This window comes from Acipenser ruthenus, chromosome 1 (genome assembly GCF_902713425.1).
Source record: "Acipenser ruthenus chromosome 1, fAciRut3.2 maternal haplotype, whole genome shotgun sequence".
Classification (NCBI taxonomy): Eukaryota; Metazoa; Chordata; class Actinopteri; order Acipenseriformes; family Acipenseridae; genus Acipenser; species Acipenser ruthenus.
Window position 1 is genome coordinate 107,731,965 of NC_081189.1, and position 23,971 is coordinate 107,755,935.

At 41.5% G+C, this 23,971-nt stretch overlaps 1 protein-coding gene across 1 annotated transcript in view; it reads left to right on the forward strand.

Moving 5' to 3' along the window:
* The first annotated feature begins 13,016 nt into the window (after positions 1-13,016).
* LOC131737052 (uncharacterized) overlaps positions 13,017-23,971 on the forward strand; it is a 77,898-nt gene continuing 66,943 nt past the window's right edge. Inside the window, exons 1-2 of the mRNA XM_059023476.1 lie at positions 13,017-14,004; positions 14,356-17,411. Of these exons, the coding sequence (XP_058879459.1) occupies positions 13,017-14,004; positions 14,356-17,411 (4,044 nt within the window). The remainder of the gene's footprint in view (positions 14,005-14,355; positions 17,412-23,971) is intronic.

The following is a 23,971-nucleotide window of genomic DNA, read 5'->3' on the forward strand; positions in this document are numbered from 1 at the left end:
CAAGAATAATTTGATATAATTGTGACAAAAACAATCTCCTTCCAAAATTCCCAGCCTGTCTTAAAGGTGCAGGCACATATTTTTTAAAATGTTTTGTGGCGTTTTTATTAATATTTCTTAAAAATACACTTGTAGTTTTAATATACTGTTCCATGACATTAAAAGGCACAGGCTTACACGCAGTTTGTAGAGTTTTTTCTTTAAAGATTATAAAGGTGATCAACTGTTACCTTTAGGCAATTACCATTAAAAAAAAAAGAAAAAACACACATCCTAGTAGGGAGTTGCCAGTTGAATTGTTTCTTTATTTCTTGGAACTTTTTCACCCTTATGAATAGAACTCAATCATCATCTTGAAATATAATCACCCAGAAATAATGACAATTTCTAAACATTAAATTGTTGTGATGTCTAGCCTTTCATATTCCTTAACAGTGGGGGAGTCCAACAATAAGAAAATTGAATTTAAAACCATTATACTAGGCTAGTAAGATTAATATATACCGTTGACTCCATTTACATGCATACTGGTTAACTGCATACATCACTTAATTGCATAACATGCAGCTGGTCCCATTTTTTTGTGCATCATTTTCTATGGTTGTATGATACAGTTAAATGCATATCGGCTAAATGCATAATTCTCTTAATTGTACATTGCATTTTATTTCAGATAATTGCATAATGCAAACAATGTTAGAGTGTTTTAAAAAAAAAAAAAGAATGTTTGAGCGTTTCAGAAATAGCAGTGACGTACAGCATAGCAACGGCATGACAGTGGGAAAAGCCGGCAAGAAAAACACAGAAAATGGCAAAGCTGATTTGTAAAACTCTTGGCACGAGCCTTCATGGAGGGAAATGGTTGTCAGTCTTTCAATTTTTTAACTTTTTCACTTGTTTATCAGCTTGATCAGCCAGAAACCGTGCATACTTCCATCAATTTTTTATGTGTTTTTGCTCCGTTGTACTCACAAGATCTACATTAAGGTACTGCATACACATGTTTTGAGTTTTATGTTTAACTGCACTGTATTACTTAGTTTATGCCGGCTGTTATATACTGTACATTATTTTACTTGTCATACCTTGCGTTGCCAGAGAATAGTGTTGTTAGTATTGAGCGCATAACGTATTTCAAGTTGTTTTATTTTTCTGAACTTGTACAGTATTTTGGGTTACTTGTAATAAAATATAACAGAAAAATAAAGTTATGAATCTGATCAAAATTAGTCATATATACATATACACGCACCTATGACCTATTACCATTGTATCCCATTGTATTCCCTCTCTCCTATTATGAGCATGACTTCACACCGGTCCCAAGCCCATGCAATTATGCGGAGTCAACTGTATATACTGAGCATCAAAAGAAACTTATCACTTATATTTGGATAAAATTCACTAAATGTGATTGAAAAATGACAAGCTCTGTTTTAGAGCAGGTGCAGTAACTTTTTATTGTGCTGATTAACAATTGACATTTTACTGCGTAAAGTTATGGGGAGATTCGGTATACTGTGAAAGTCACAGGCTAGTCGCGTGTGTGGCCACTGTTGGAAGTAATACAAGCAGTACATCTGCGCCGCATGCTTTGCACCAGGTTTCGGATGTTGTCTTGTGGAATCCTGGCCCATTCCTCTTGTAGTGCCTGGATAAGCATCTGCCTTTTCAGTGGTCTCCAACCCCTAGAAGCCACACGTCTCCCAGTTTGTGGTCTGTCATTGACACAGTGTGTCTGGTTATACCGTCTCGCCAGGTCTTAAATTGCTGGCTGTGAGCACCCAAGATGGCGAGCCACAGTACACTGCCCTACTCCAGCCTCCAACATGCTGATTGCACAAAGGCGCTGCTCTCTTGACAGACGTGGCATATTGGTGTTTTTCTGTGATTTTCTTTATTGCTTTTATTCAAGCTTGCAATTCAACAGCTGAAATCATTCCATATCCAGTGTCCAATCAATCAGCTTCAGTCATAGTCACTCAAGTGTGTCATGGTCAAGGATGAATGATCGAGTGATTAAAAAAGAACCAAAAACATTTTATCAATGTCCATCATTTATATACCTTATTTTCGAAAATAAATGTGTTATAATAATTTTCTTTTGATGCTCGGTATATATATATATATCAGTGGTTGGTACCGAGCAATGTGCGTGCTCTGGGCAATGTGCGCACCAAGAGCACCGAGGCACTATACCTAGCTGCTGCACCACACAGGCAAGTGGGCGTACCGTGTGCACACTGCACTTGTGCCAGCAAAGGTATTTAGCCAGCAACAATAACAAATATATATTTTTATATACATTCAAACTGCCACACGGCAACTAGCATAGTCTCTTGTCAATACTGCACAGGCAGTCGACTCACGTACCACAGATAGGAAAGCAGCTGCCTGCAACGCCAGCAGTTTGCTGAAGAAAGATAGAAGGAAAAAGGCTGAATCAGGAGTCACTGATTCCGTGAAAGTGGCAAGCCAGCTTTCAGCCTGAAAGGCAAGGGAAATGCAGTTGACTCAGAAGCTCTTTTTCACAACACACTCAGATACCAACACAGAGGGTCTTACCTTACCGTCTTGAGAGGCAAAAAGAGAACATGGCTTCTGTGGTTTGACTATTTAATCCCTCTGTAGGCGGGACAGAGGGCATCAGCCCAGGAAGGGGCCCATCGGCAGTTCAGAAAATACCTACCAACAGGCAGGCATATCCCATACGTAATGTTTTAGTGGTCGTCTTCGAATTGAAAGGGAACTTATAAAACATAGAAATTATCTCACAACCAAATCTGCTATTTTTTTAATATGTTTATTATTATTATTATTATTATTGAAGCTGAGAGGAACCTATTGGGGCTTCTTACACAGCAAGGGTCACAGAAATTATGAATGTGTAGTACAGCACCCAACAGTACAGCAATTTGAATTTGCTTGTTGACTTTCAGGGAGAGAACAAAATTAAAACCTTATAGTTCTCTGTTGACTCTCGTCTGAAGAATAAAATAGTAAGGGGTCAGAAAAACATTAAGAAACAACATGGGCCAGCCCTCATACAAAATCTTCTGAAATTCCTGACAGCCAGCCTTATCTATTTCTGCAGCTGCTGAACATTCTATGACCATTGGCAGAAAGGAAGATATAACTAAACTCATAAGCTGCAGGCACTTAATTTACATAGACTGAAGAAATATAGCTGTAAGATTTTTTTCCTTTTTTTACAGCTGCCAATAAACATGAAATTCAAAAGTTCAACAAATGAGTGACCAAGCCAAAAATGAAATGAGATATTATTACATGTTTTGTCATGGGTGCTGATTGGGTTCAAGAGCATTAATAATTGAAGTACCTGCTTCATCTGCCACTGTTAACTATCTGTAGTATTTTGTATTTAATTGTATCCTGACACTGTTATCTGCAATGTAAGGGTGTCTGCTAAGAAATAAATAATAATAAAAAAATAATAACTATAGAAATTTAAAACACTGTACCAAAGAACGTCTAGGAGATTCTGTTCAATAAGATACTTGATATGCTGTAAATATGTTTGTGTTTTTTATGCATACAAATCAACATGTTGCATGGAAATGTTTTCATTAAACTGGACATTTAAATTTGTGTTGTTTTATATGTAACCACACAAGGAGAAAGGAGAACAAAAACATTTAATAACCACAGAGAAGGTCTTATGAAACTTGAATGAAGATGTTCTATCTCAGGAAAATGGCGGTAGGTCATTGGCCACCCATAAGCAACCCTAAGCCAGTTGTTCTCCATTGATAAAGGATAAATGCAAGGTTTCACATGCCAAAAGAAATCCAAGGCAGACCGACATTGTGTTTGGCACTTGGGTAGCTATTAAAAGCAATATTGCAGTCAGTTGCAATTAATAATGGTGAAGACTTTTCTTGATTTAGATTTATCATGTGTTTTTAAGAATGTATGTACATCAGGCTGTCCCTGCAAATTAGATTATTATTATTATTTGTTTATTTAGCAGACGCCTTTATCCAAGGCGACTTACAGAGACTAGGGTGTGTGAACTATGCATCAGCTGCAGAGTCACTTACAATTACGTCTCACCCGAAAGACGGAGCACAAGGAGGTTAAGTGACTTGCTCAGGGTCACACAATGAGTCAGTGGCTGAGGTGGGATTTGAACCGGGGACCTCCTGGTTACAAGCCCTTTTCTTTAACCACTGGACCAGGGATTCGTCTTGAATAAATGACTTCTAATAAATAACTAACTAAATAAAAAGTCTAGAATCAAATTGTTTTCTTTTGCAATACGAGTGGTCAAATGGACCACCCCCTTTAAAATAGCTGTCTCATTTATTTAGTTTTAAGGGTATATCTACATAATGTCATTATAATATGGCTTGACATATTCAAAACCCATACTTCCTTCAAACTAGTGACATGCTTTCCATGAATGTTTCAGATTCCCCATCTGTTGGTGGCTTAAAGCCAGATGTCTGTCATGAGATCTGGTCTCAGTGGCCTGCTATTTGACCGACACAAGCCAGAAAACATTTTCAACTGGACTGCATTTTCATTTATGTAATCGTTTGGCAATAATAAAACTATACATATGACCTCACTGTTATGGAAATAAAGAGTATGATTTTCTTGAAATCTAATGTTCTGTTACTGAACACAGGACAGACCTTGACTTTGGTTCTTTCAGTCTGTACTGCACCAGCTTGCCACAAACAGGGTAAGCCCATTGCCATTAAGAAAGTTTATATCCTAGCAAATACTTACTTGGTATGAGTGGCTGTGTCTCAAGGTGTCATATGTACAGCTGTCTGCCAATCCTTATATTCATATATATGATTATGTTTTTTTTTTTCTTGGACTGAATGTTCAAAACAAGAAAGCCACATCCAATGAAACAAATAAATAAGAGGATAGCATAATTTGCAGGAAAAATTTGCATAATTTGCAAGGGGTAGTCTTTTTCTTAATCTGCTTTAAATTAAACCATGACAAACAAACAGCCAAATAAAAATTGCTATACACGGCATCCTTGTCTTTGAAAAGCATAGTTCCAGTTTTCAAAGCAAGAGAAAAAAAAGGACATGCATATAAATTAGTTGTCACATCTTGTTGTGAGCCTTCAAAGCTTCAGAGAGGTCACTGTATTGTATCTGCATTCTGCACATATCTGCGGAGCTTACCACGGTTCAGAGTGGAGCATATGGCGACTGGCTGTGGGCGAGAGCCCTTAAACTGGCAGGAAGGGGTTTTGGCTCTGTTCATCTGCCCAGGGCTCCTGTGGGGTTCCGGGGATGAATCATCTGCCCCCCTGATGCACATGGATGCCTGAGTAGTCACAGCCTCTTTAACAAGCTTTTTCACTTGACATGAACCACAAGGCCAGAGCACTATGAACTATAAACCAGAGACAAATGCAAACAAATTAGGGAGCGAGAGCAGAAAGGTTACATCTGCTAAGCCATGTTCTCATGTTCAAAAAGAGAAAGGGGGTCCTGAGTTTATCGGAATGGAAGATTTTTTTTTTTTTTTTCCTGGGAACAATAACAGCTTTGCTGCAGAACTCTCTCAAGTGAGTTGTCTTGAGTGGTATGTGGGACTTTGGGACCATCGGTTTTAAGTATAAACAAACAAATGCAGCTAAAAAAAGAGTGACCTGGGAAGTCCAGAGAGATAAAGGGAGCAACACAAAGCAGATGTGACTTCCTCCTTCAATGGCATGTAGCAAAGAGTATAGAAAAGGAGAAATAAATTAGGTGGTAAAAATGAAAGTTCTAACAGAAGTACCTGATGTAAAGAAAAGGTGAAATAAACAATGTCCTTTTAGCTTCAGGCTGTTTTCTAGAAAAGGATAAGTTTGAGGTGTTCTGCCTAAGGCAACCTCAGGGTAGTTACTCATCTGTACTCATTGAACCAGTGGTTCAATGAAAGGTGCTTTTAGAAAAAGATCTTCAATGTCAATTCAACAGTCTTTTATTAAGGCAAGTACAATGGTATGACATGGTACAGTATAAGTGTCATGTTCATATGTTGACAGACCTATGGAATGAACTAACTGATGCCTTCAAAAATGATAAAAGCATACAAAGGTGTATAGTGTTAGTATAAACATAGTAAAGCACATGAAAGCAGAGCACAAACAGGTATAGAAAGCATGGTAAAATGGCAAATGCATAGCAATGAAAACATTGGAAAAGTGCAAAATTACTGTGCAAATTTAGCATGGTCCATGGTCAGCTCTTACATAGGATTTGACCAGAGTAGTAATACATTATAATCAGGGATTCACATAACTTTTAACATTAGAAATTTTTTGGTACACACCAAAAGTCATCATCCAAGTCTAGCTCCTCCACCTCCTCCTCCGACAGTTCAAACAATTGGGATGGCAGTGTCAGAGACCACAACAATAGTTTCTGAATGTCCGGATTGCTACTTATTACATTTTTTTAACAAATCATCACGCATTCTCTAATTATTTCAATATCCTACCACCATATTGCCGCCCTGGGAATGCAAAAGCAAAAACCCAAACACTTTATAAGTGTTGTTGAACATGTTAGCTTGATGGCACAATGGTATTTATGTAAGGATATAACTGAGGGCAAAAATATATTGTTTTAAGTAAAATGGTTAAGTAAATGTATATTTTTAACCTCACATTTAAATGTAACAGCTTTCAAACATCGACACCTCCTCTCACCCCAAGCATCAGCGTGCTTCATTATTATTATTATTATTTTATTATTTATTTCTTAGCTGACGCCCTTATCCAGGGCGACTTACAATCGTAAGCAAATACATTTCAAGTGTTACAATACAAGTAATACAATAAGAGCAAGAAATACAATAACTTTTGTTCAAGCAAAGTACAAGTGTGACAAACCACAATTCAATAATACAGCAGATAATAGTGATAGTTACATCAGGATATGATTAATGCCACTCCTCGTAACTGCATCCCTCTTCTCTGAATGAACGGTTTAATAGAGATCCCTGCTATCAATGGTTGTTTCAAGTGCCCATTAAAAGATAAATTATTGATCTTATGAACTGGAGTGGTTCCACCTATTGCGCTCCATTTTTTAATAAAAACTTGAAGCAGCCAATGATAGCGCTAGCAGGGAGGGTCTGTAAATTGGAACCCTCCCGGAGATCGTTGACAGGTCTCTGGGATAATTCCAGAGGTTAGGCAGGTATGGCTCACCTTGCAGGTATGGAGCACCCTCGCTGCCTGTATGAAAAATTCTTTCCTGTTAAAAATGTACTGAAGGTACGCCTTTGCGTCTTAAATAACAATATGGAAGTCTGCATTTTTCTTTATTAGCTCGCATGCGTACCTGCGTACCAGTTATGTGAACCCCTGATTATAATGTTATCCAAAAGTTTTTTGTTTGTTTTTTTCTAGGGGTGGACACAGTGGAAGAGTTAAAAATATATAATAATGATATCAATATTTAGGAAAATACTATTTAGTATACCACCAAAAGACTTCTAGGTTAGTATAAACCTTATCAACTTCCTACATTTACTTACTTGAAAGTTTCTGAAGATTAAAAAAAACAATAACAACAACAACAACAACAACAAAAAAAAACATACTGGGGTAAAAAAGTACCCCCAGCATGAATAATTATATGAATTAATTTTTGTTGCTACTCTTTAGTCAGCTTTTTATTGAAGCAAACTGTTATTTCCTTTGTTGGTGATATATATCACGCACTGCTTCACAGACAAACTCTCTTCTCCTTTCACTCTGTCTCTCAGTCTCATTCCAGTCAAATCCACACGCATTCACACGTTCGCGGCTATCCGCCCCCCCCCCACTTATAGCCTCCGGGGGACCTGCCCACTACACTCACACACATACACACACTAACGGCGTGCCCCGTACCCTCACAATACACAGACCATTAAACGGGACGTAACCAACAAGACAAACACAATGTCCAGGATGCCGCCATCGCCAGGGTCGTTACATAGCCCCCCTCCTCCCCCCCCCCCTCCCCTCTTAGTCCGTCCCCGAGGGAAGGAAAAAGTCTTGGAAATTACCCGGGAGGCGATGCTGTCCGACAGCTGGCGACACTTTTCCGGGCAAAGCCCCTCGCAGCTCTGGAGCCAGACAGCAGGCACTGCACTGAGAGCTGGGTTGCGTTCCCTGGGCTGCGCTGGGGCTGCAGGAGGGCGGCTGTACAGGCTGGCGAGTGTTGCAGCCTGAGGGTGGCCTGCTGGCTGGCGAGTGTTGCGGCCCATGGTAGGGCCGATTTCCCCTGGGCCATGCTGGCTGGTGAGTGCTGGCACCTGAGGGCGGCTGTGCAGGCTGTAGCTCCTTCCAGCTTTGGGCCTATCGAGACGCTGCGTTGTCCTTGGTGACGCTGGCGTATAACGTGGCTGGTGGCCTGGTGCGTGGTGGAGCCCTAACCCTAACCTTGCCTTGCTTATTTTCTTGATTGATTCATATATTAAATATGTACTGCATAGTGGAAAATTAAATGTCCCTCAGGAAGACAATTATTACCTCCAGGCTGCATGTCCTCAGCCTGCGGCTTCGGGAATAATAGACCCCTGTCGGTAACAACAGTCTTCCCTGGGGTCAATAATTTTTTACTATAGCCCTCCTCTCCAGACCCATATTTACTATATATATATATATATATATATACTGTATATACAGTTGTATGCAAAAGTTTGGGCACCCCTGGAAAAAATGTATGTTACAATGAATCTTTCAGTGAACAGAAGTTGACCTGACCTCTACATGGTACAAAGTTAAACATGACACCTTTCTGCAAATTTTAATACAGGATTACTATTTAATTGCATTTATTATAGATTCAAAATAATAAACAAAAGTGAACATGGCGCGTGCAAAAGTTTGGGCACCCTGTCACTTAGTACTTGGTAACACCTCCTTTGGCAGATATAACTGCTTCCAAACGTTTCCTGTAGCCAGCCAAGAGTCTTTCTATTCTTGCCTTTGGAATTTTTTCCCACTCTTCCTTGCAGAACTCTTCCAGCTCAGAAAGATTCTTAGGTCTCCTGGCATGCACTGCATGTTTGAGATCTCCCCACAGATTTTCAATAATATTCAAGTCTGGGGACTGTGACGGCCATTCCAAAACCTTTCTCCTTCTTTCTTGTAAATATTTCATGGTTGATGTTGAGGTATGTTTTGGATCATTGTCTTGCTGAAATATCCAACCTCTTTTCAGCTTCAGTGTCCTGACTGACTTTAGAACATTAGCTTCTAGGATCTGTTGATATTTAGTTGAATCCATTCTTCCTTCCACCCGCACAATATTTCCGGTTCCACTGGTTGCCACACAACCCCAAAGCATAATAGCCACCCCTGTGCTTAACAGTTGGCAAGGTGTTCTTTTCTTGAAATGCTTCACCCTTTTTTCTCCAAACGTACCTTCTTTGGTTGTGGCCAAACAGTTCAATTTTCGTTTCATCAGTCCAAAGAACATTGTTCCAAAAAGCTTCAGGCTTGTCAAGGTTTTCTTTTGCATACTTTAGACGCTGACTTTTGTGATGAGGTCGTAGAAAAGGCTTCCTTCTGACAACTCTCCCATGCAGATCCTTGTTGTGTAAGGTACGCTGTACTGTGGACCTGTGAACAACTACTCCAGTGTCAGCTAAACTGTTCTGAAGGTCCTTTGCAGTGACCTGTGGGTTCTGTTGTGCAGATCTGACCAGTTTTCGGGCAAGTCTATGTGATATTTTTCTTGGTCTTCCAGATCTTGCCTTGACTTTAACCGTTCCATTTAACTTCCATTTCTTGACAATGTTTCTGACAGTTGAAATTGCTAGCTGGAAGCGTTGAGAGAGTTTTTTATAGCCTTCTCCTGTTTTGTGAAAGTCAATTATCTTCATTTTCAGGTCCTCAGACATCTGCTTAGAGGAGCCCATGGTTTTTGAAACCAGGCAGAACAACCATCACAGTCTGACAGATTAGAAGGTATGAAGTTACTTCAGAGTAATAGTTCAACACTGGAATTGACTTCACCTGACTAATTGAAGCCCTAACGAGTGAATCAACCTTTCTGGACCTTAGTAATCATCTTTTTAAGAAGTAATTAAGAATGGTCCAAAAGGGTGCCCAAACTTTTGCATGCGCCATTTTCACTTTTGTTTATTATTTTGAATCTGTAATAAATGCAAATAAATAGTAATCCTGTATTAAAATTTGCAGAAAGGTGTCATGTTTAACTTTGTACCATGTAGAGGTCAGGTCAACTTCTGTTCACTGAAAGATTCATTGTAACATACATTTTTTCCAGGGGTGCCCAAACTTTTGCATACAACTGTATATATATATATATATATATATATATATATATATATATATATAATCATGTGTCTGAAAGAACTTCCTGCTAAATGGTATGGCTCTTTTAGCTGTACTGGACAGCTGTACTTTACAGGATAGTGGATGTTAGTCCTTTAATATCTGCAGACTTTAAGAACCACATCACACAATAAATGAATATTTGAAATGAGGCATAATAGGATTTCTTTCTGGGCAGAAAATAAACAACTAATTACTGTAATAGAAAATGTATTTTAAAAATACATGAGGGATTAATCATGTCTTGTTCATACATTTAAAAAAAGAGTAATTCAATTCTGTGAAAAACAATTTAGTTTCCTCGTAAGGTGTAGTGAATTCCAATGTGAGTTCCGTGTAGCTTCCAGAACTCTTTACATAATATTTGACGCTGTGCAGAAGTAATGAGAGTCACCATGCAGGCAGGGCCCTGACACCACTTTTTTTCAATGGTCTCATTTGTACCACCCCGTCCTTACCTTCAGAGAGGTAGCTTTAATAGCTTCTAAGTTTCTTTCCATGGTTTCTTTTGGCCTTGCATACTGAGATTGGCAAATTAAGTGCCAATTAGTGCCAATATTCCAGTATTTTTTTCTTTTTTATTCTTTTTAATATAGACTAGTTTCCATTAGTTCTATTGGGCAGGATGCACCATCCATTCATTAGTTGCAGACTTTAGTACAAATGAATGGGAGACTGATTTGAATCACTTGTTTCTGGGCATAATTTAAAAAGTTGCGGAAAATATCAATGACTTTTCAAGGAAAAAAACCAACTGCTCTGACGTGCTGTGATAGGAACCTACCCGACAGACTGCTGAGACTGTTTTAAAAGCAGCCTTGTTATTAGTTAACCCTTGAGTTGACTGTTTTAATGTATGACATAAATAAATACATATATTACTTGCCTGTAATGAAAGAATCAAAAAGGGAAATGTCTATTAGTACTTATGTGTACTGAGTGTGGTCCACTAATGTGTATTCCTCTATGTTTAGGTATTGTTTTATGTCTATGTATAGTCAACTGAATGCAGGTGTATATTGCAATGACCCTGGGAAGGTTCTGTGACCCAGAGTCAAAGATAGAACTGCGGCAGGTGTTCAGGGACGTCATAGACGGGAGATTAGCCACCAATCAGAAGCTTGGCTGGCTGTGCGAGCGGGACCCAGTTGCAACATTGTTGTCACAAATCAGGCAATAAGATGTTGCAACAATCTAGGGATAGAGAGCAGGAAGCTGTGCATGCTTGGGATTGGTGGCTGGTGCACTGGGGACATGGCCTGGACGGGGACAAGTAGGGGGCTGCTGAGAGAACTGGTTGTGCGAGACGAAAGAGAGCTGCAGAACAGAGATAAAGATTGGAGAGAAACAGCCAAGGAGAGCCAGGACTAAAGAGAACCAAGGAAGAAACCAGTGACTGCACTTAGTTGGCTGTAGCACACAGCCATAACAGTGTGCTTTGGACATTCTTTTCTTTTGTTTTCTTTTATTTGATTATGTTGTCACAGTCTGAGTAGCACTCCGCTGCTCAGCTGTATTTGCGTCCCCGGCTGGTAAAGCAGCACGCTTACCCTGTCCAGTGTAGAGGAGTCCCAGCTTAATAAACCACTGTATTCGAGAACCTGAAATACCTGTGTGAGGCTGCCTTCATTTCCCACAAACTACAATATATATAATGTACATATTTATGCCACTTTCCATAAATAAACTAGACCGGGCTGCAGCAGGAACAATGCCTGTAAAAGTGCTTACTGTAGTAATGGCTATTCAGGGTATTGCAGTGGAGCTTGCCTCCCTGTAGGTTAAATGCATAACATTTCACCTGTTTTATTTCATTATCTTAATAAAACATTATAGTATATCTGCACCAGTTGTTCAGTTATATATGTAAAATATTTGTATACCTTTAATAAGGATCAAATACCCGACTGAAGGGGTGCGGTTGTGAGAAAAGATGATCACACTCATCTGTAGGGGTGTGTGACAGAGAGAGAAAGAATTCAAACTGTAAATCTCCCTCCCGACCAAAGAAGGCGCTTGGTAAGGTGGATCGTATGCTTCCTCCTAGATGGACTGCCTTGACGGTAGGCGGAAACCGGAAGGTGACCATATTAGGGGGAGCGCGTAGTTGCATGTACCTGGAAGGATTCCATTGCAATCATCTGCGGGGCGGGCCCCTATTGGAGAAACCATGGCAACGGGTTGTTTGCAAGGAGGAGGTTCTGGGTACAAAGGGGAAGCAGTTACGTTAGTACGGCCCCCTTGCGCTGATGACGGTATCCAGCCGGAGCCTGTGTCTCTGTTATTGTTTTGTTTTGTCTCTGACAGAGGAGGAGTGAGAGTCGGGAGCTGCAGCCGCGGAGCCAGCATTAGACCCGGAGCACGTCCCTCACAGCACAACACAGCACAGCACCAGCACTCACCACGACCCCGGAAGAAAGAGCACAGTTTCGTGCACGGAGGATTGTGGTTCAGGAGTGTCATTCTTTTGTTAATAAGGACTGTAAACCTGCCGTGTTCCCCCCGATACCATCGCTGGCAAAAGGGGGGGGGGTTATTATTATTATTTATTATAATTATTGAAATTAAAACACAGACGTTTTGGGAGAACTCTGGTCTGGACATTGCCTTTATTATCACCACTCACATCCTGTTCACAAGTGGTGTTCACAAGTGGTGTCAGAAACGGGATTTTACAATGGACCCTGCAGCACTGAACACCATGATGGAGGCTCAGGCACGTAGGCATGAAGAGACCTTGGCAGCGGTGATGGAGAGGATGAATGCCATGTTCCTCGCGGCCAACCAGAGGAGGGAACCGGTGGCCGAACCAGCAGTAGCGCCTCCGAAACCTAAAGTGGTGAAGATGTCGCTGGAGGATGATCCCGAGGCCTATTTAACATCCTTTGAAAGGCAGGCGACAGCAGCCCTATGGCCTCGGGAGTGGTGGGCTACCCAGCTGGGACCCAATCTGATCGGGGAAGCCCAGGCAGCCTACCACGGTTTAACCCATGAACAAGCCATGGATTATGATCTTGTAAAGAAAGCCATCCTTCAGCGACTGGACATCACGGAGGAGACGCACCGCCGCCGGTTCCGGGAGTACCAACGCCCAGAAGGAGTCCGACCCCGAGTAATGGCCCAGCAGTTGGTGGACCAGGTGACCCGGTGGCTCTGCCCTGGTGAACGCACAGCAGAGGAGGTGGCTGAGATTGTCACCATTGAACAATTTATACAGTTGCTGGGGCCAGAAGCCAGTAATTGGGTCAGCCGGCACCGGCCCACCACGCTGGACGCCGTGGTCAGGTTGGCTGAGGGGTACGAGGACTCTATGCCCACACCGCTGCCCACCCCGATACATTCCACGCCGACCTTCATCAGACCCAGGATGGCGGGCCCAAGGCCGGGGCCCCTTCACCCACACACACCCTTCACGTCTGGACCAGCACCCTCACGTTCCCCAACGGGTGGCCTCGCTCCACAACACTGGAGGCCGAGGTCAACCCCCAGCTGGGGTAGAACAGGGGCCCCCTCCCCGCTGTCAGGTCGGCAGCGGGACAATCAGGCTCCGTGGGCGCCTCTCCCTCTGGAATGTTACCGGTGCCATGGGGTCGGCCACCTTGCCCGGAATTGCCCCTCAGCAATGGAGTGTGGTGCGGCTTCGCATTATTTGGTACCGGCGACAGGTAAGTCCAGGGGTAATGATTGGGAGGGACCTTGTATTGTTGATGTGCGGGTTGGTAATGTGAGCACCCACGCATTAGTGGACTCTGGGTGTGGTCAGACCTTGATTTCGGAAACTCTCTTAGAAGGGGTACCTTGGTGGTCACGTGGGTTAGTGGTCATCTCCTGTATCCATGGAGATAACAAGGACTACCCCCTCACTAAATTAGATGTGACCATTGGTAGTCACACCCGCCGTGTAATTGTGGCGGTGGCAAAAAGGTTGCCATACCCTGTTATTTTAGGTCGAGACTGGCCATGTTTCGAAACAATTATAAACCAAAAGGTAAAGCCAGTCTCCGGTAAGGCCATAGGAGCAGCGGGGGAAACTATTGGAGATATTTTTCCGCTGCATGCTGATCTGTTCCCCTCTCGGTTCCGCCCAAAAAAAACTAAACGAGAGAGAAGGGTGGAAAAATGGGAGGGCGCATCAATGACACGAGGTTGGGGTTTGGTAGGAGACTCCTCCACGTCTGATAAACGCCAGGGAAAGGGAACTGGGATCCAGTGTGACCGACCGGGCCGAGTTACTGAGACCCCTAGTGCTGAGGCTACCATATCCCCGCTCGATATACCGAAAGTCTGGGACCGAGATGTTGATCTAGCGTACGAGCAAAAAAATGATCCTACGCTGGCTAACCTCTGGGGGCAGGTTCGGTCTATCGAGGGGAAGGAAGTAGATGGCAATCGGCCGCTCACATACCCTCACCACATTGTGCTTGGGCATTTGCTGTATAGAGTATCCCGAGCCCCGAGCACAGGGCAGACTGTAACACAGTTACTCGTTCCTCAGTCTTTTCGACATGAGATCATGCGGTTGGCTCATGATGTCCCTTGTTCGGGCCACTTAGGTAGCGAAAAGACTCAGGAACGAATATTGGCTCGATTTTACTGGGCGGGAGTGTACAGTGAGGTGAAGCGGTATGTGGCGACCTGTAGAGAGTGCCAACAGGTAGCGCCGGGGCGGGTTCGCCCGGCCCCATTGGTTCCACTGCCCCTGATCAATATCCCCTTTGAACGCATTGCAATGGACATAGTGGGCCCATTGAGCCAGTCTGACTGTGGATATACGCATATTTTAGTAGTGGTGGACTACGCGACCAGATATCCAGAGGCAGTACCATTGAGGTCCACTAGTGCATTAGCGATTGCAAAAGAGTTAGTGCAGATCATAGCGAGAGTAGGGATCCCCAAAGAAATTCTGACTGATCACGGAACTAATTTTATGTCACGGTGTTTAAAGGAACTGTATAAATTATTACAAATTCGATCCATTCGGACCTCCGTTTATCACCCGCAATCGGATGGTTTGGTGGAACGTTTTAATCAGACATTGAAGCAGATGCTGAGGCGGTTTGTCAACCAGGAGCAAAAACATTGGGCTAAACTCCTTCCCTACCTGATGTTTGCAGTGAGAGAGGTGCCTCAGAGCTCGACCGGGTTCTCTCCCTTTGAGCTGCTGTACGGGAGACAGCCACGAGGGGTCCTTGATCTTGTAAAGGAAGGATGGGAGGAGCAAAATAAAGATGCTAAAAACATAGTGAAATATGTAATTATGTTGAGAGATCGCCTGCAATTGGTTGGTCAGTTGGCACACGAGAACTTAAAACAGGCTCAGCATCGGCAAGAGCAGCAGTACAATAAACAAGCACGGATTCGGACTTTTCGGCCAGGAGATAAGGTACTGCTGCTACTTCCCACTTCGGAGTCTAAACTGTACGCTAAGTGGCAGGGACCATATGAGGTGATGCGGGCAATTGGTAATGTAAACTACGAAATCAGACAACCCGATCGCCGGAACAAAACTGAAATTTACCATATTAATTTATTAAAACCCTACAATGAAAGGGAGGCCCTGTTTATAGCCAATGACAGTATAGAAGAGGATTTTGGTCCCTCTGTCAGTACACCAGCTACAGTTAACATTCCGATGGGGGAACAATTACTTCCTGATCAGAAGTGTGAACTCCGTGGGTTAGTGAAACAATTTGGTGATGTTTTTTCTGACTTGCCTGGCAGAACTAATATGATTGAACATGCTATTATTACTCCCGCAGGTGTCAGGGTTCGAGAGAGACCGTATCGAATCCCGGAGAGTCGCAGGGGTGCCGTTGGCCGGGAGGTGAGGGATATGCTCGAGCTTGGAGTCATTGAGCCTTCCCGGAGCGAGTGGAGCAGCCCGATAGTGATGGTGCCTAAGAAGGACGGCTCCACTCGGTTCTGCGTGGATTTCAGAAAGGTTAATGCCATCTCCAAGTTTGATGCATATCCCATGCCTCGGGTAGACGAGCTCCTCGACCGACTGGGAGGAGCGCGGTTGATTTCGACTTTGGATCTGACGAAGGGATACTGGCAAATTCCACTGACCCAGAGTTCGCAAGAGAAAACTGCTTTCTCTACCCCGGGTGGCTTGTTCCATTTCCAGACCATGCCCTTTGGGTTGCATGGAGCCCCGGCCACCTTTCAGAGACTGATGGACCAGGTCCTAGCGCCCCATCAGCAGTATGCCGCTGCATACATTGATGACGTGGTGATTTTCAGCTCTACCTGGAGAGAGCATATTATTAGACTTTCGGCCGTCCTACAGTCTCTGAGGGAGGCGGGGCTGACGGCTAACCTGGGCAAGTGTGCATTCGGCAAACAAGAAACCCAGTATCTTGGCTTCCTTATGGGTAATGGGCGGGTAAAGCCGATCGCTTCTAAAGTCCAGGCTCTAGTGGAGACGGCGATCCCGAGAACCAAACCGCAGGTGAGATCACTATTGGGGTTAGCAGGCTATTATCGCCGCTTTATCCCCGAGTATGCCACCATAGTTAACCCCTTGGTAGAGCTCACCAAAAAGACGGCTCCAAAAATAGTTAAGTGGACAGGGGAGTGTCAGGGGGCCTTTGACACGATTAAGAGGAGACTATGCCAGGCCCCAGCACTTATTTCACCAGATTTCAGTAAGGAGTTCATCCTCCAGACCGATGCCTCCCAGATTGGTCTGGGGGCGGTCCTGTCCCAGCAAGTTGACGGGGTAGAACACCCGATTATTTACATGAGCAAAAAATTGGCTCCACGGGAGATTAACTACTCCGTCATTGAGAAGGAGTGTTTGGCCATCAAATGGGCCACTCATGCCCTTCGCTATTACTTGCTGGGGCGTTCTTTCACTCTTGTCACTGATCATGCTCCTTTAAGGTGGTTGCATACGATGAAGGACAATAACGCTCGGATAACTCGGTGGTATCTGGCGCTGCAACCCTTCCACTATACAGTGAAACATCGTGCGGGTAAGGAGCATCAAAATGCAGATTTTTTTTCAAGGGAGGGGGGCCCATTGGGGAACTTAGAATTGGCCGAGTGTGCCTTCGGCATCACTCTGAGGGTTGAGATGTGTGACAGAGAGAGAAAGAATTCAAACTGTAAATCTCCCTCCCAACCAAAGAAGGCGCTTGGTAAGGTGGATCGTATGCTTCCTCCTAGATGGACTGCCTTGACGGTAGGCGGAAACCGGAAGGTGACCATATTAGGGGGAGCGCGTAGTTGCATGTACCTGGAAGGATTCCATTGCAATCAGCTGCGGGGCGGGCCCCTATTGGAGAAACCATGGCAACGGGTTGTTTGCAAGGAGGAGGTTCTGGGTACAAAGGGGAAGCAGTTACGTTAGTACGGCCCCCTTGCGCTGATGACGGTATCCAGCCGGAGCCTGTGTCTCTGTTATTGTTTTGTTTTGTCTCTGACAGAGGAGGAGTGAGAGTCGGGAGCTGCAGCCGCGGAGCCAGCATTAGACCCGGAGCACGTCCCTCACAGCACAACACAGCACAGCACCAGCACTCACCACGACCCCGGAAGAAAGAGCACAGTTTCGTGCACGGAGGATTGTGGTTCAGGAGTGTCATTCTTTTGTTAATAAGGACTGTAAACCTGCCGTGTTCCCCCCGATACCATCGCTGGCAAAAGGGGGGGGGTTTATTATTATTATTTATTATAATTATTGAAATTAAAACACAGACGTTTTGGGAGAACTCTGGTCTGGACATTGCCTTTATTATCACCACTCACATCCTGTTCACAGGGTGTTATTTAAAAAGCTTCATAGTTTTTGAGAGGTGGATTTTCTTTTCAAACGAGTTTTGTTCCTGTTTGTTGGATGTCTTGTGGTACATACCTATATGTGGATTTTAACCTGTACTATATGAACTTCCTGTTAAGTAAAAATGTGCCCGATTTTTAGTTACAAGATTAACTAAAAAAAAAAAAACTTGCAAAAGAGAAAAAAAATATAACTCATGTTATATAATAAAATACTATCCATAAACTACATGTATATATGAATGCAATTTAAATATATACTGTAGAGACCGAATAAGGCAGAACAATTAGATTAAAAGCTACCAAAATAACTGTACGCCTCCAATGAAAATTGAAAAAAAGTAAAAAGGTTAATAAAGGTTAATAAAGGTTGGCTGTGGTAATTTAAATTAGGATTAATGCAGTATTGTTTTGATAATTGCCATAGATCCGGGAAATGTCATCCTCATGCCTGATGGAATCCATGCATACTTTCCTGAAACTGATGGAACTTGAAATAGAGTTTGTTTTCAGTGTTACGAGGATTGCCCTTCAAGTAATTGCTATATCTTGCATGGAAAAAAGTATGCACACAATACGAAATACCTTATTTGCATCTAAAATGTGAAATCCTTCTTAGAGAACTACAAATGTATACATTTCACATGCTTAGAGAACTACAAATGTATACATTTCACATGCTCAGTACAAACGCTTCACAGTACTTATTGAAAACCAAGTCAGCTATTTTTATATGCTGTACACGGAACAATAAATCTTCAATAAAAGAAGACTGACAGACAACTAACACTAACTGAAGTAGCAAACTTCTGAATGTCCTTCAGTCTCTGGTTGTCTTTCTATAGCTTTTCTTATCCACTCTTTGTCAGGCTTTCAACATCCCCTCCTTGCAGATCACTTTTGACCCACAGGATCTGCCCCTGCATTTTTCTTTAAATACATTGTTTCCTTTGAGACTTCTTTAAACCTATTAGTATCTGACTTATATGACCCTTGTTGTTATCCATTTTCCTTCTTAAAAGATTTAGAATACAGAATAAGGGTTCTTGACAATTTTAAAAGGGAGCTTGTAACTTTTAAACAGTAGTTCAGGGCAACCCCTAAAACTTGAAAGCTGTAGAAAATGATGTCTTGAATTGATTGTTCTTTTTATAATAAAACAATTTGCCCTAGATACGCTTGACCAGGGACCCACATTCACTATTACTGTAAGGAACTGAAAGAAAGATACGTCAACATCATTAACACAACAGAGGTAACGATTGAGGATCAAACCATAGCCTCGGACATTAACACACATTCACTACAAAGTACTGTAGAGTCAAATGTTCCCCTTATACACTGCACTGCTTTACCACAGCAAACTTAATGTACTCATTAAACTTATGAATTTATAAAAAGCTATATGTTATTAAAATCAGACTCCATTTATATTTTTGGATACCAGTCACAAGGACAATTGGAAAGATTCAGTTACTGAGTTCAAGCAAACGTTTCCAATATGCAAGACTTTGGCCAGGGAACTAGCCAAAAAAGTAATTTAGAAATACTTCAAATACATTTTAAAATGTCTTTAATATTTGAGTGACTTATAAATATTTGAGAATACCTTTAAGTAATGTAATCTATTTGAAAATCTTGTTTAAACTTCGATTTCAATTGTAAATCTTCCCCAAATTATTCCAGATTAGGATGTTTGGTTTTTTGTTTTCTTTCACCCTTTAATCAACACAGTCTGTTAACAAGTTTTAGAGGAAATCCTAGCTTATTTACCAAAAAACTTTAGAGCACAGGAAGTTTTAAAGAAAGAGGAAAAAGGTAATTTGACCCAACTATCTGTTCCCCTTTTTAAATGAATTCCTACTTTATCCCCATATCCCTCTATCTACTCTTTCCTCCTAGACCTGTAAACACTTTTGTTATATACACAACTTTTATGTATTTGGATATATGTTGGATAGGTTCACTGAAATGCAACACCTTGTTTAACCATGTCTAGCACCTATAGTATTTAAGCAAACTGAAGACTTAGCCTGGACATTGGGGTTAACTTCAGTGGTCTTCTTTAGTAGCATGGGACCCTTAAAGTATAGCTACCTCAGTGTAGACAGAAACTCAGTTTGCTCTTTCAGATGGTCCTTACTCAGTAATCATATCAGGAACACCAGTCTGTTGTACTATGTCGCCATTTCAGACAATACGTGATCTGCTTGTTTTTTCTTGGTTTTCTTCACGGTATTCAGGACGGAGAATCCGCAATGTGAATCAATTGATTTGCAATTGAACAGACAAATTAATGACGATGATGAATTTGGCTGGAGACTTTGACATAGTTGCTGAGACATGAGCCCGCCCCCTAGAGCATGACTGCACTGAGGGAGCCCAGCCTCTCCAGCCTGCCACACACCCCATAGAACTGAATATAAACCACTCAGCAATCAGGTAAGGAAAAAAACCCTACTAACTAGTAGGAGGAAACCTTAGGGAATCAATGGCTGAGCGTAGCCCTTCCTCCAGGCTCTCAAGACAGCATTCTCTCTGTTCGACTCCACCGCACGTGATAGAGAGGCCAAACAAAATAAATGACATGAATGAAATCCCCACGGAGCCTTTATGCGCTTGGAGATGACGTATTGGTTAGTAATGTTAATCATGAAAGCAATTAATAAGTAAGAAAAAAAAACAGCAGTTGCAAAGAAAATATTTAGAAGAATATGCTGAACATTAATAAGAACAAATCAAACAATATTCAAAGATGTTTGACATTTTTAGGCATCTGGAAACTTGGAATGATATTTTCAGACAGTAGAAGGAGGTTATTAGTGACAGTACAATTTACTGTAGGAAACAGGAAAGCAATGACCAACAAGATTCCATCTGCCAGAACATACGTTAGAAAACATTAAGACTAAAACTGTAATTTGACTCTTCAAAGAACTCCTAATTGCAAAGGATATCCATGTTTAATGAAGCCTGTTATTAGCTCCATGCGTGAGAGAATTTCAACAGAATCAAATATAATCTCATTAGGAGAATTTTACTTTAGTATTAGTAAATCGGACAGATGTTGAATTTCAAATTATGTGTCATTCAAAGAAACATTCTCAAAATGGTTACTTCATTATATTTAGAAGAATATGCAAAAGTAAAAATGTCTTAAAATCAACTTTGATTCATATCTAAAACAGTTCTAAGATAATTAATCTTTTTAAAATGTATTTATTTATTACCCTGTCCTTAATGGGCCACCGTAAAATCAGGTTAAGTAATGTATTACTATTATAATGTGTATACAAGCAGACTTCCCTCTTTATTGTAACATATCAGACATTCATGAATCCTGCTAGGGAACTGAGTATGTTATCTCAGGGTACTTCTTAAAAGTGTGTCCTCCGATGTCCAAAAGTTTGATTGAATAGCAGCATAGAACTGAGAAATAATGTGGTTCAAAGCAGCCGCAGAGTGACTGAAGCATTCTGCTTGAACTGGCACCATCAAATTTAAAAGAAATAAGGCATATGCAGAACCCCATTGAAACATAGAATCTTTTTTTTTTTCTGACAGCACAGTGCCAGTCTTGCTTAACATTCATTTTACAGCAGGATGTAATTAAAAAGCTGTAAAATTATTAAGTATCTTTGGGTTTTGCCTTGTTAAGCTTTAAATACAATTTTAATGTTTAATAATATATCATGATGAAGAAACTCATTTGTAAAAATAGATATCAAAAATATGCTCAGGTCTAGTAGTCTTTCTTGTTTGTTATGTCAGTTCTCCATTGTGTCTTTTGAATGCTAAAAAATGGATTTGTGTGTATTCTATATGTTTAGAATACATGTTTGCTTATTACTCCAACAATTTTTGGGGTGGATCCAAATACGCAACTCACCTTGGGTAAGGGATGGAGGTAATGTTTATTTTCTGGAAACATTTGTTTTGTAATTATATTCAACATAGTTCGGTCCCCAAATCCATAAAAGGCAATCAGATATCTCCAAGCCCTATGTTATCTTAGTGCAATACAAATGACTCCTCTTCTTTGGAGGGTTGCTGACCCCTGTCATAGTACATCTGTGCTGTGTAAATAGTAGGAATTCCACAACCTTTTTGGTAACCTTCATAACTTGACCTGATTCGTAATTCCTGACCTCACAATACAGCAAGCATATTTACTTGACTTCTTTGGGTAAAACTAAAAACTAGAAAATGTAAAACCTTTTTTTTTTTAGTTAGCAGACGCCTTCATCCAAGGCGACTTATAGAGACTAGGGTGTGTGAACTATGCATCAGCTGCAGAGTCACTTACAACTACGTCTCACCCGAAAGACAGAGCACAAGGAGGTTAAGTGACTTGCTCAGGGTCACACAATGAGTCAGTGGCTGAGGTGGGATTTGAACCGGGGACCTCTTGGTTACAAGACCTTTTCTCTTTGCGGTCCATTATCGGACCTGGTCCGACATTGCAATTATTCCTATCAGGTCTATTGTCGGACCCTGTCCGACATCATTATAGAAAAAAACGGGTTTTAGACGTTTTTTCTCCGGAAAAAGACGAGAAAACCATTCAATGGCCGAGTGGGAACGACAGGAGCCGAGACAAGTCGAAAAAAAAAAAAGGCATATTTCATGAATAGTCATACATGGCCCTGGTATCAGATAACGGGGCGGTCATAAGTAAACAAGCTGGCTGATAGTGCGTCAGCGCACAGAGAACACGGACATTTGCAGAGCTTTTTTGAGATGTTATAGCAATAAAATAATGACTTGGATCGCATTATTGAGGAGTTTGGTGATAAAACGAGTGATCAGGAGATGATTGATCGGTATGTACGACTATTATTATTATTATTATTATTATTATTATTATTTATTTCTTACATAGGTGAAAGCTATAGCGAACGAAAGGGTGGGGCGGGGCTGGAGATGCCTAGTGAGTGCTTTGTTGTTATGCAGGGCCTTTTAAACCCGTTTGACTGTGAAAAAAAATACCTTTAAACAGCGCGTCTAAAATTAACTGCGCGTGTGAAAATAAATTAGACCTGGCGTGCCTGACACGCATTTAATAAATGGACCGCAAAGGGTTAACCACTAGACCACACAGCCTCGATTGCTTTTTCTTTAATGGACGGATATCCTGTCTTACTTCTGTATGTTAAAAGTATAATATTTATGCAGATGAAAGCAGTCACAAGCTAACACATTTGATAATTAAGGAGTTGATTTGATCAACATGTAACACGCCCGGATAAACTACATCTGGATTTCTTTGGGGAATATTACAGCACTGAAAAATCACTTTTGATACCTTCAACTAACACTGCTTATCCAATATTAACCCTCAAAAGTGGTTCAGGGGGATTCCCTGGTACTGTAAAGCTCTCCAAAAAATTTAAATAACCCAGCTGTGGCTCACCCCTGTGGTTGGGTTGATCAAATCAATTGTTCCAATCAACAATTTCTGGAGTGTTGGTAATTAAGTGATTAACATCACAGATGCATGTTTTGATAGTGCTCCCATCACATATATAGGCAGATATTGGGCTAAACAAAACCTCGGCTCTGGATCATTTGTTCATTCATTTACCTGAGGTTAATTCGAGGTGCTAACTTACTGTACTGTAGGTGTGGCCCTTTTAACTAATACATGGTATGGTATGGTAGCTGGTTTACAGATACTGTACAAAACTCATATCTGAGTACTGCTGTGTGGTAGAATCGACCTCTTCAAAAAGTTAATTTATCAGAAGCGAAAGAATGACATCTACTAAAATGTTATTTCATATCATAATCAATTGTGCATTATTTCAGAATGATTGGGCTGCTGTATCAGAAATATTGATGTGAGGTAATCCC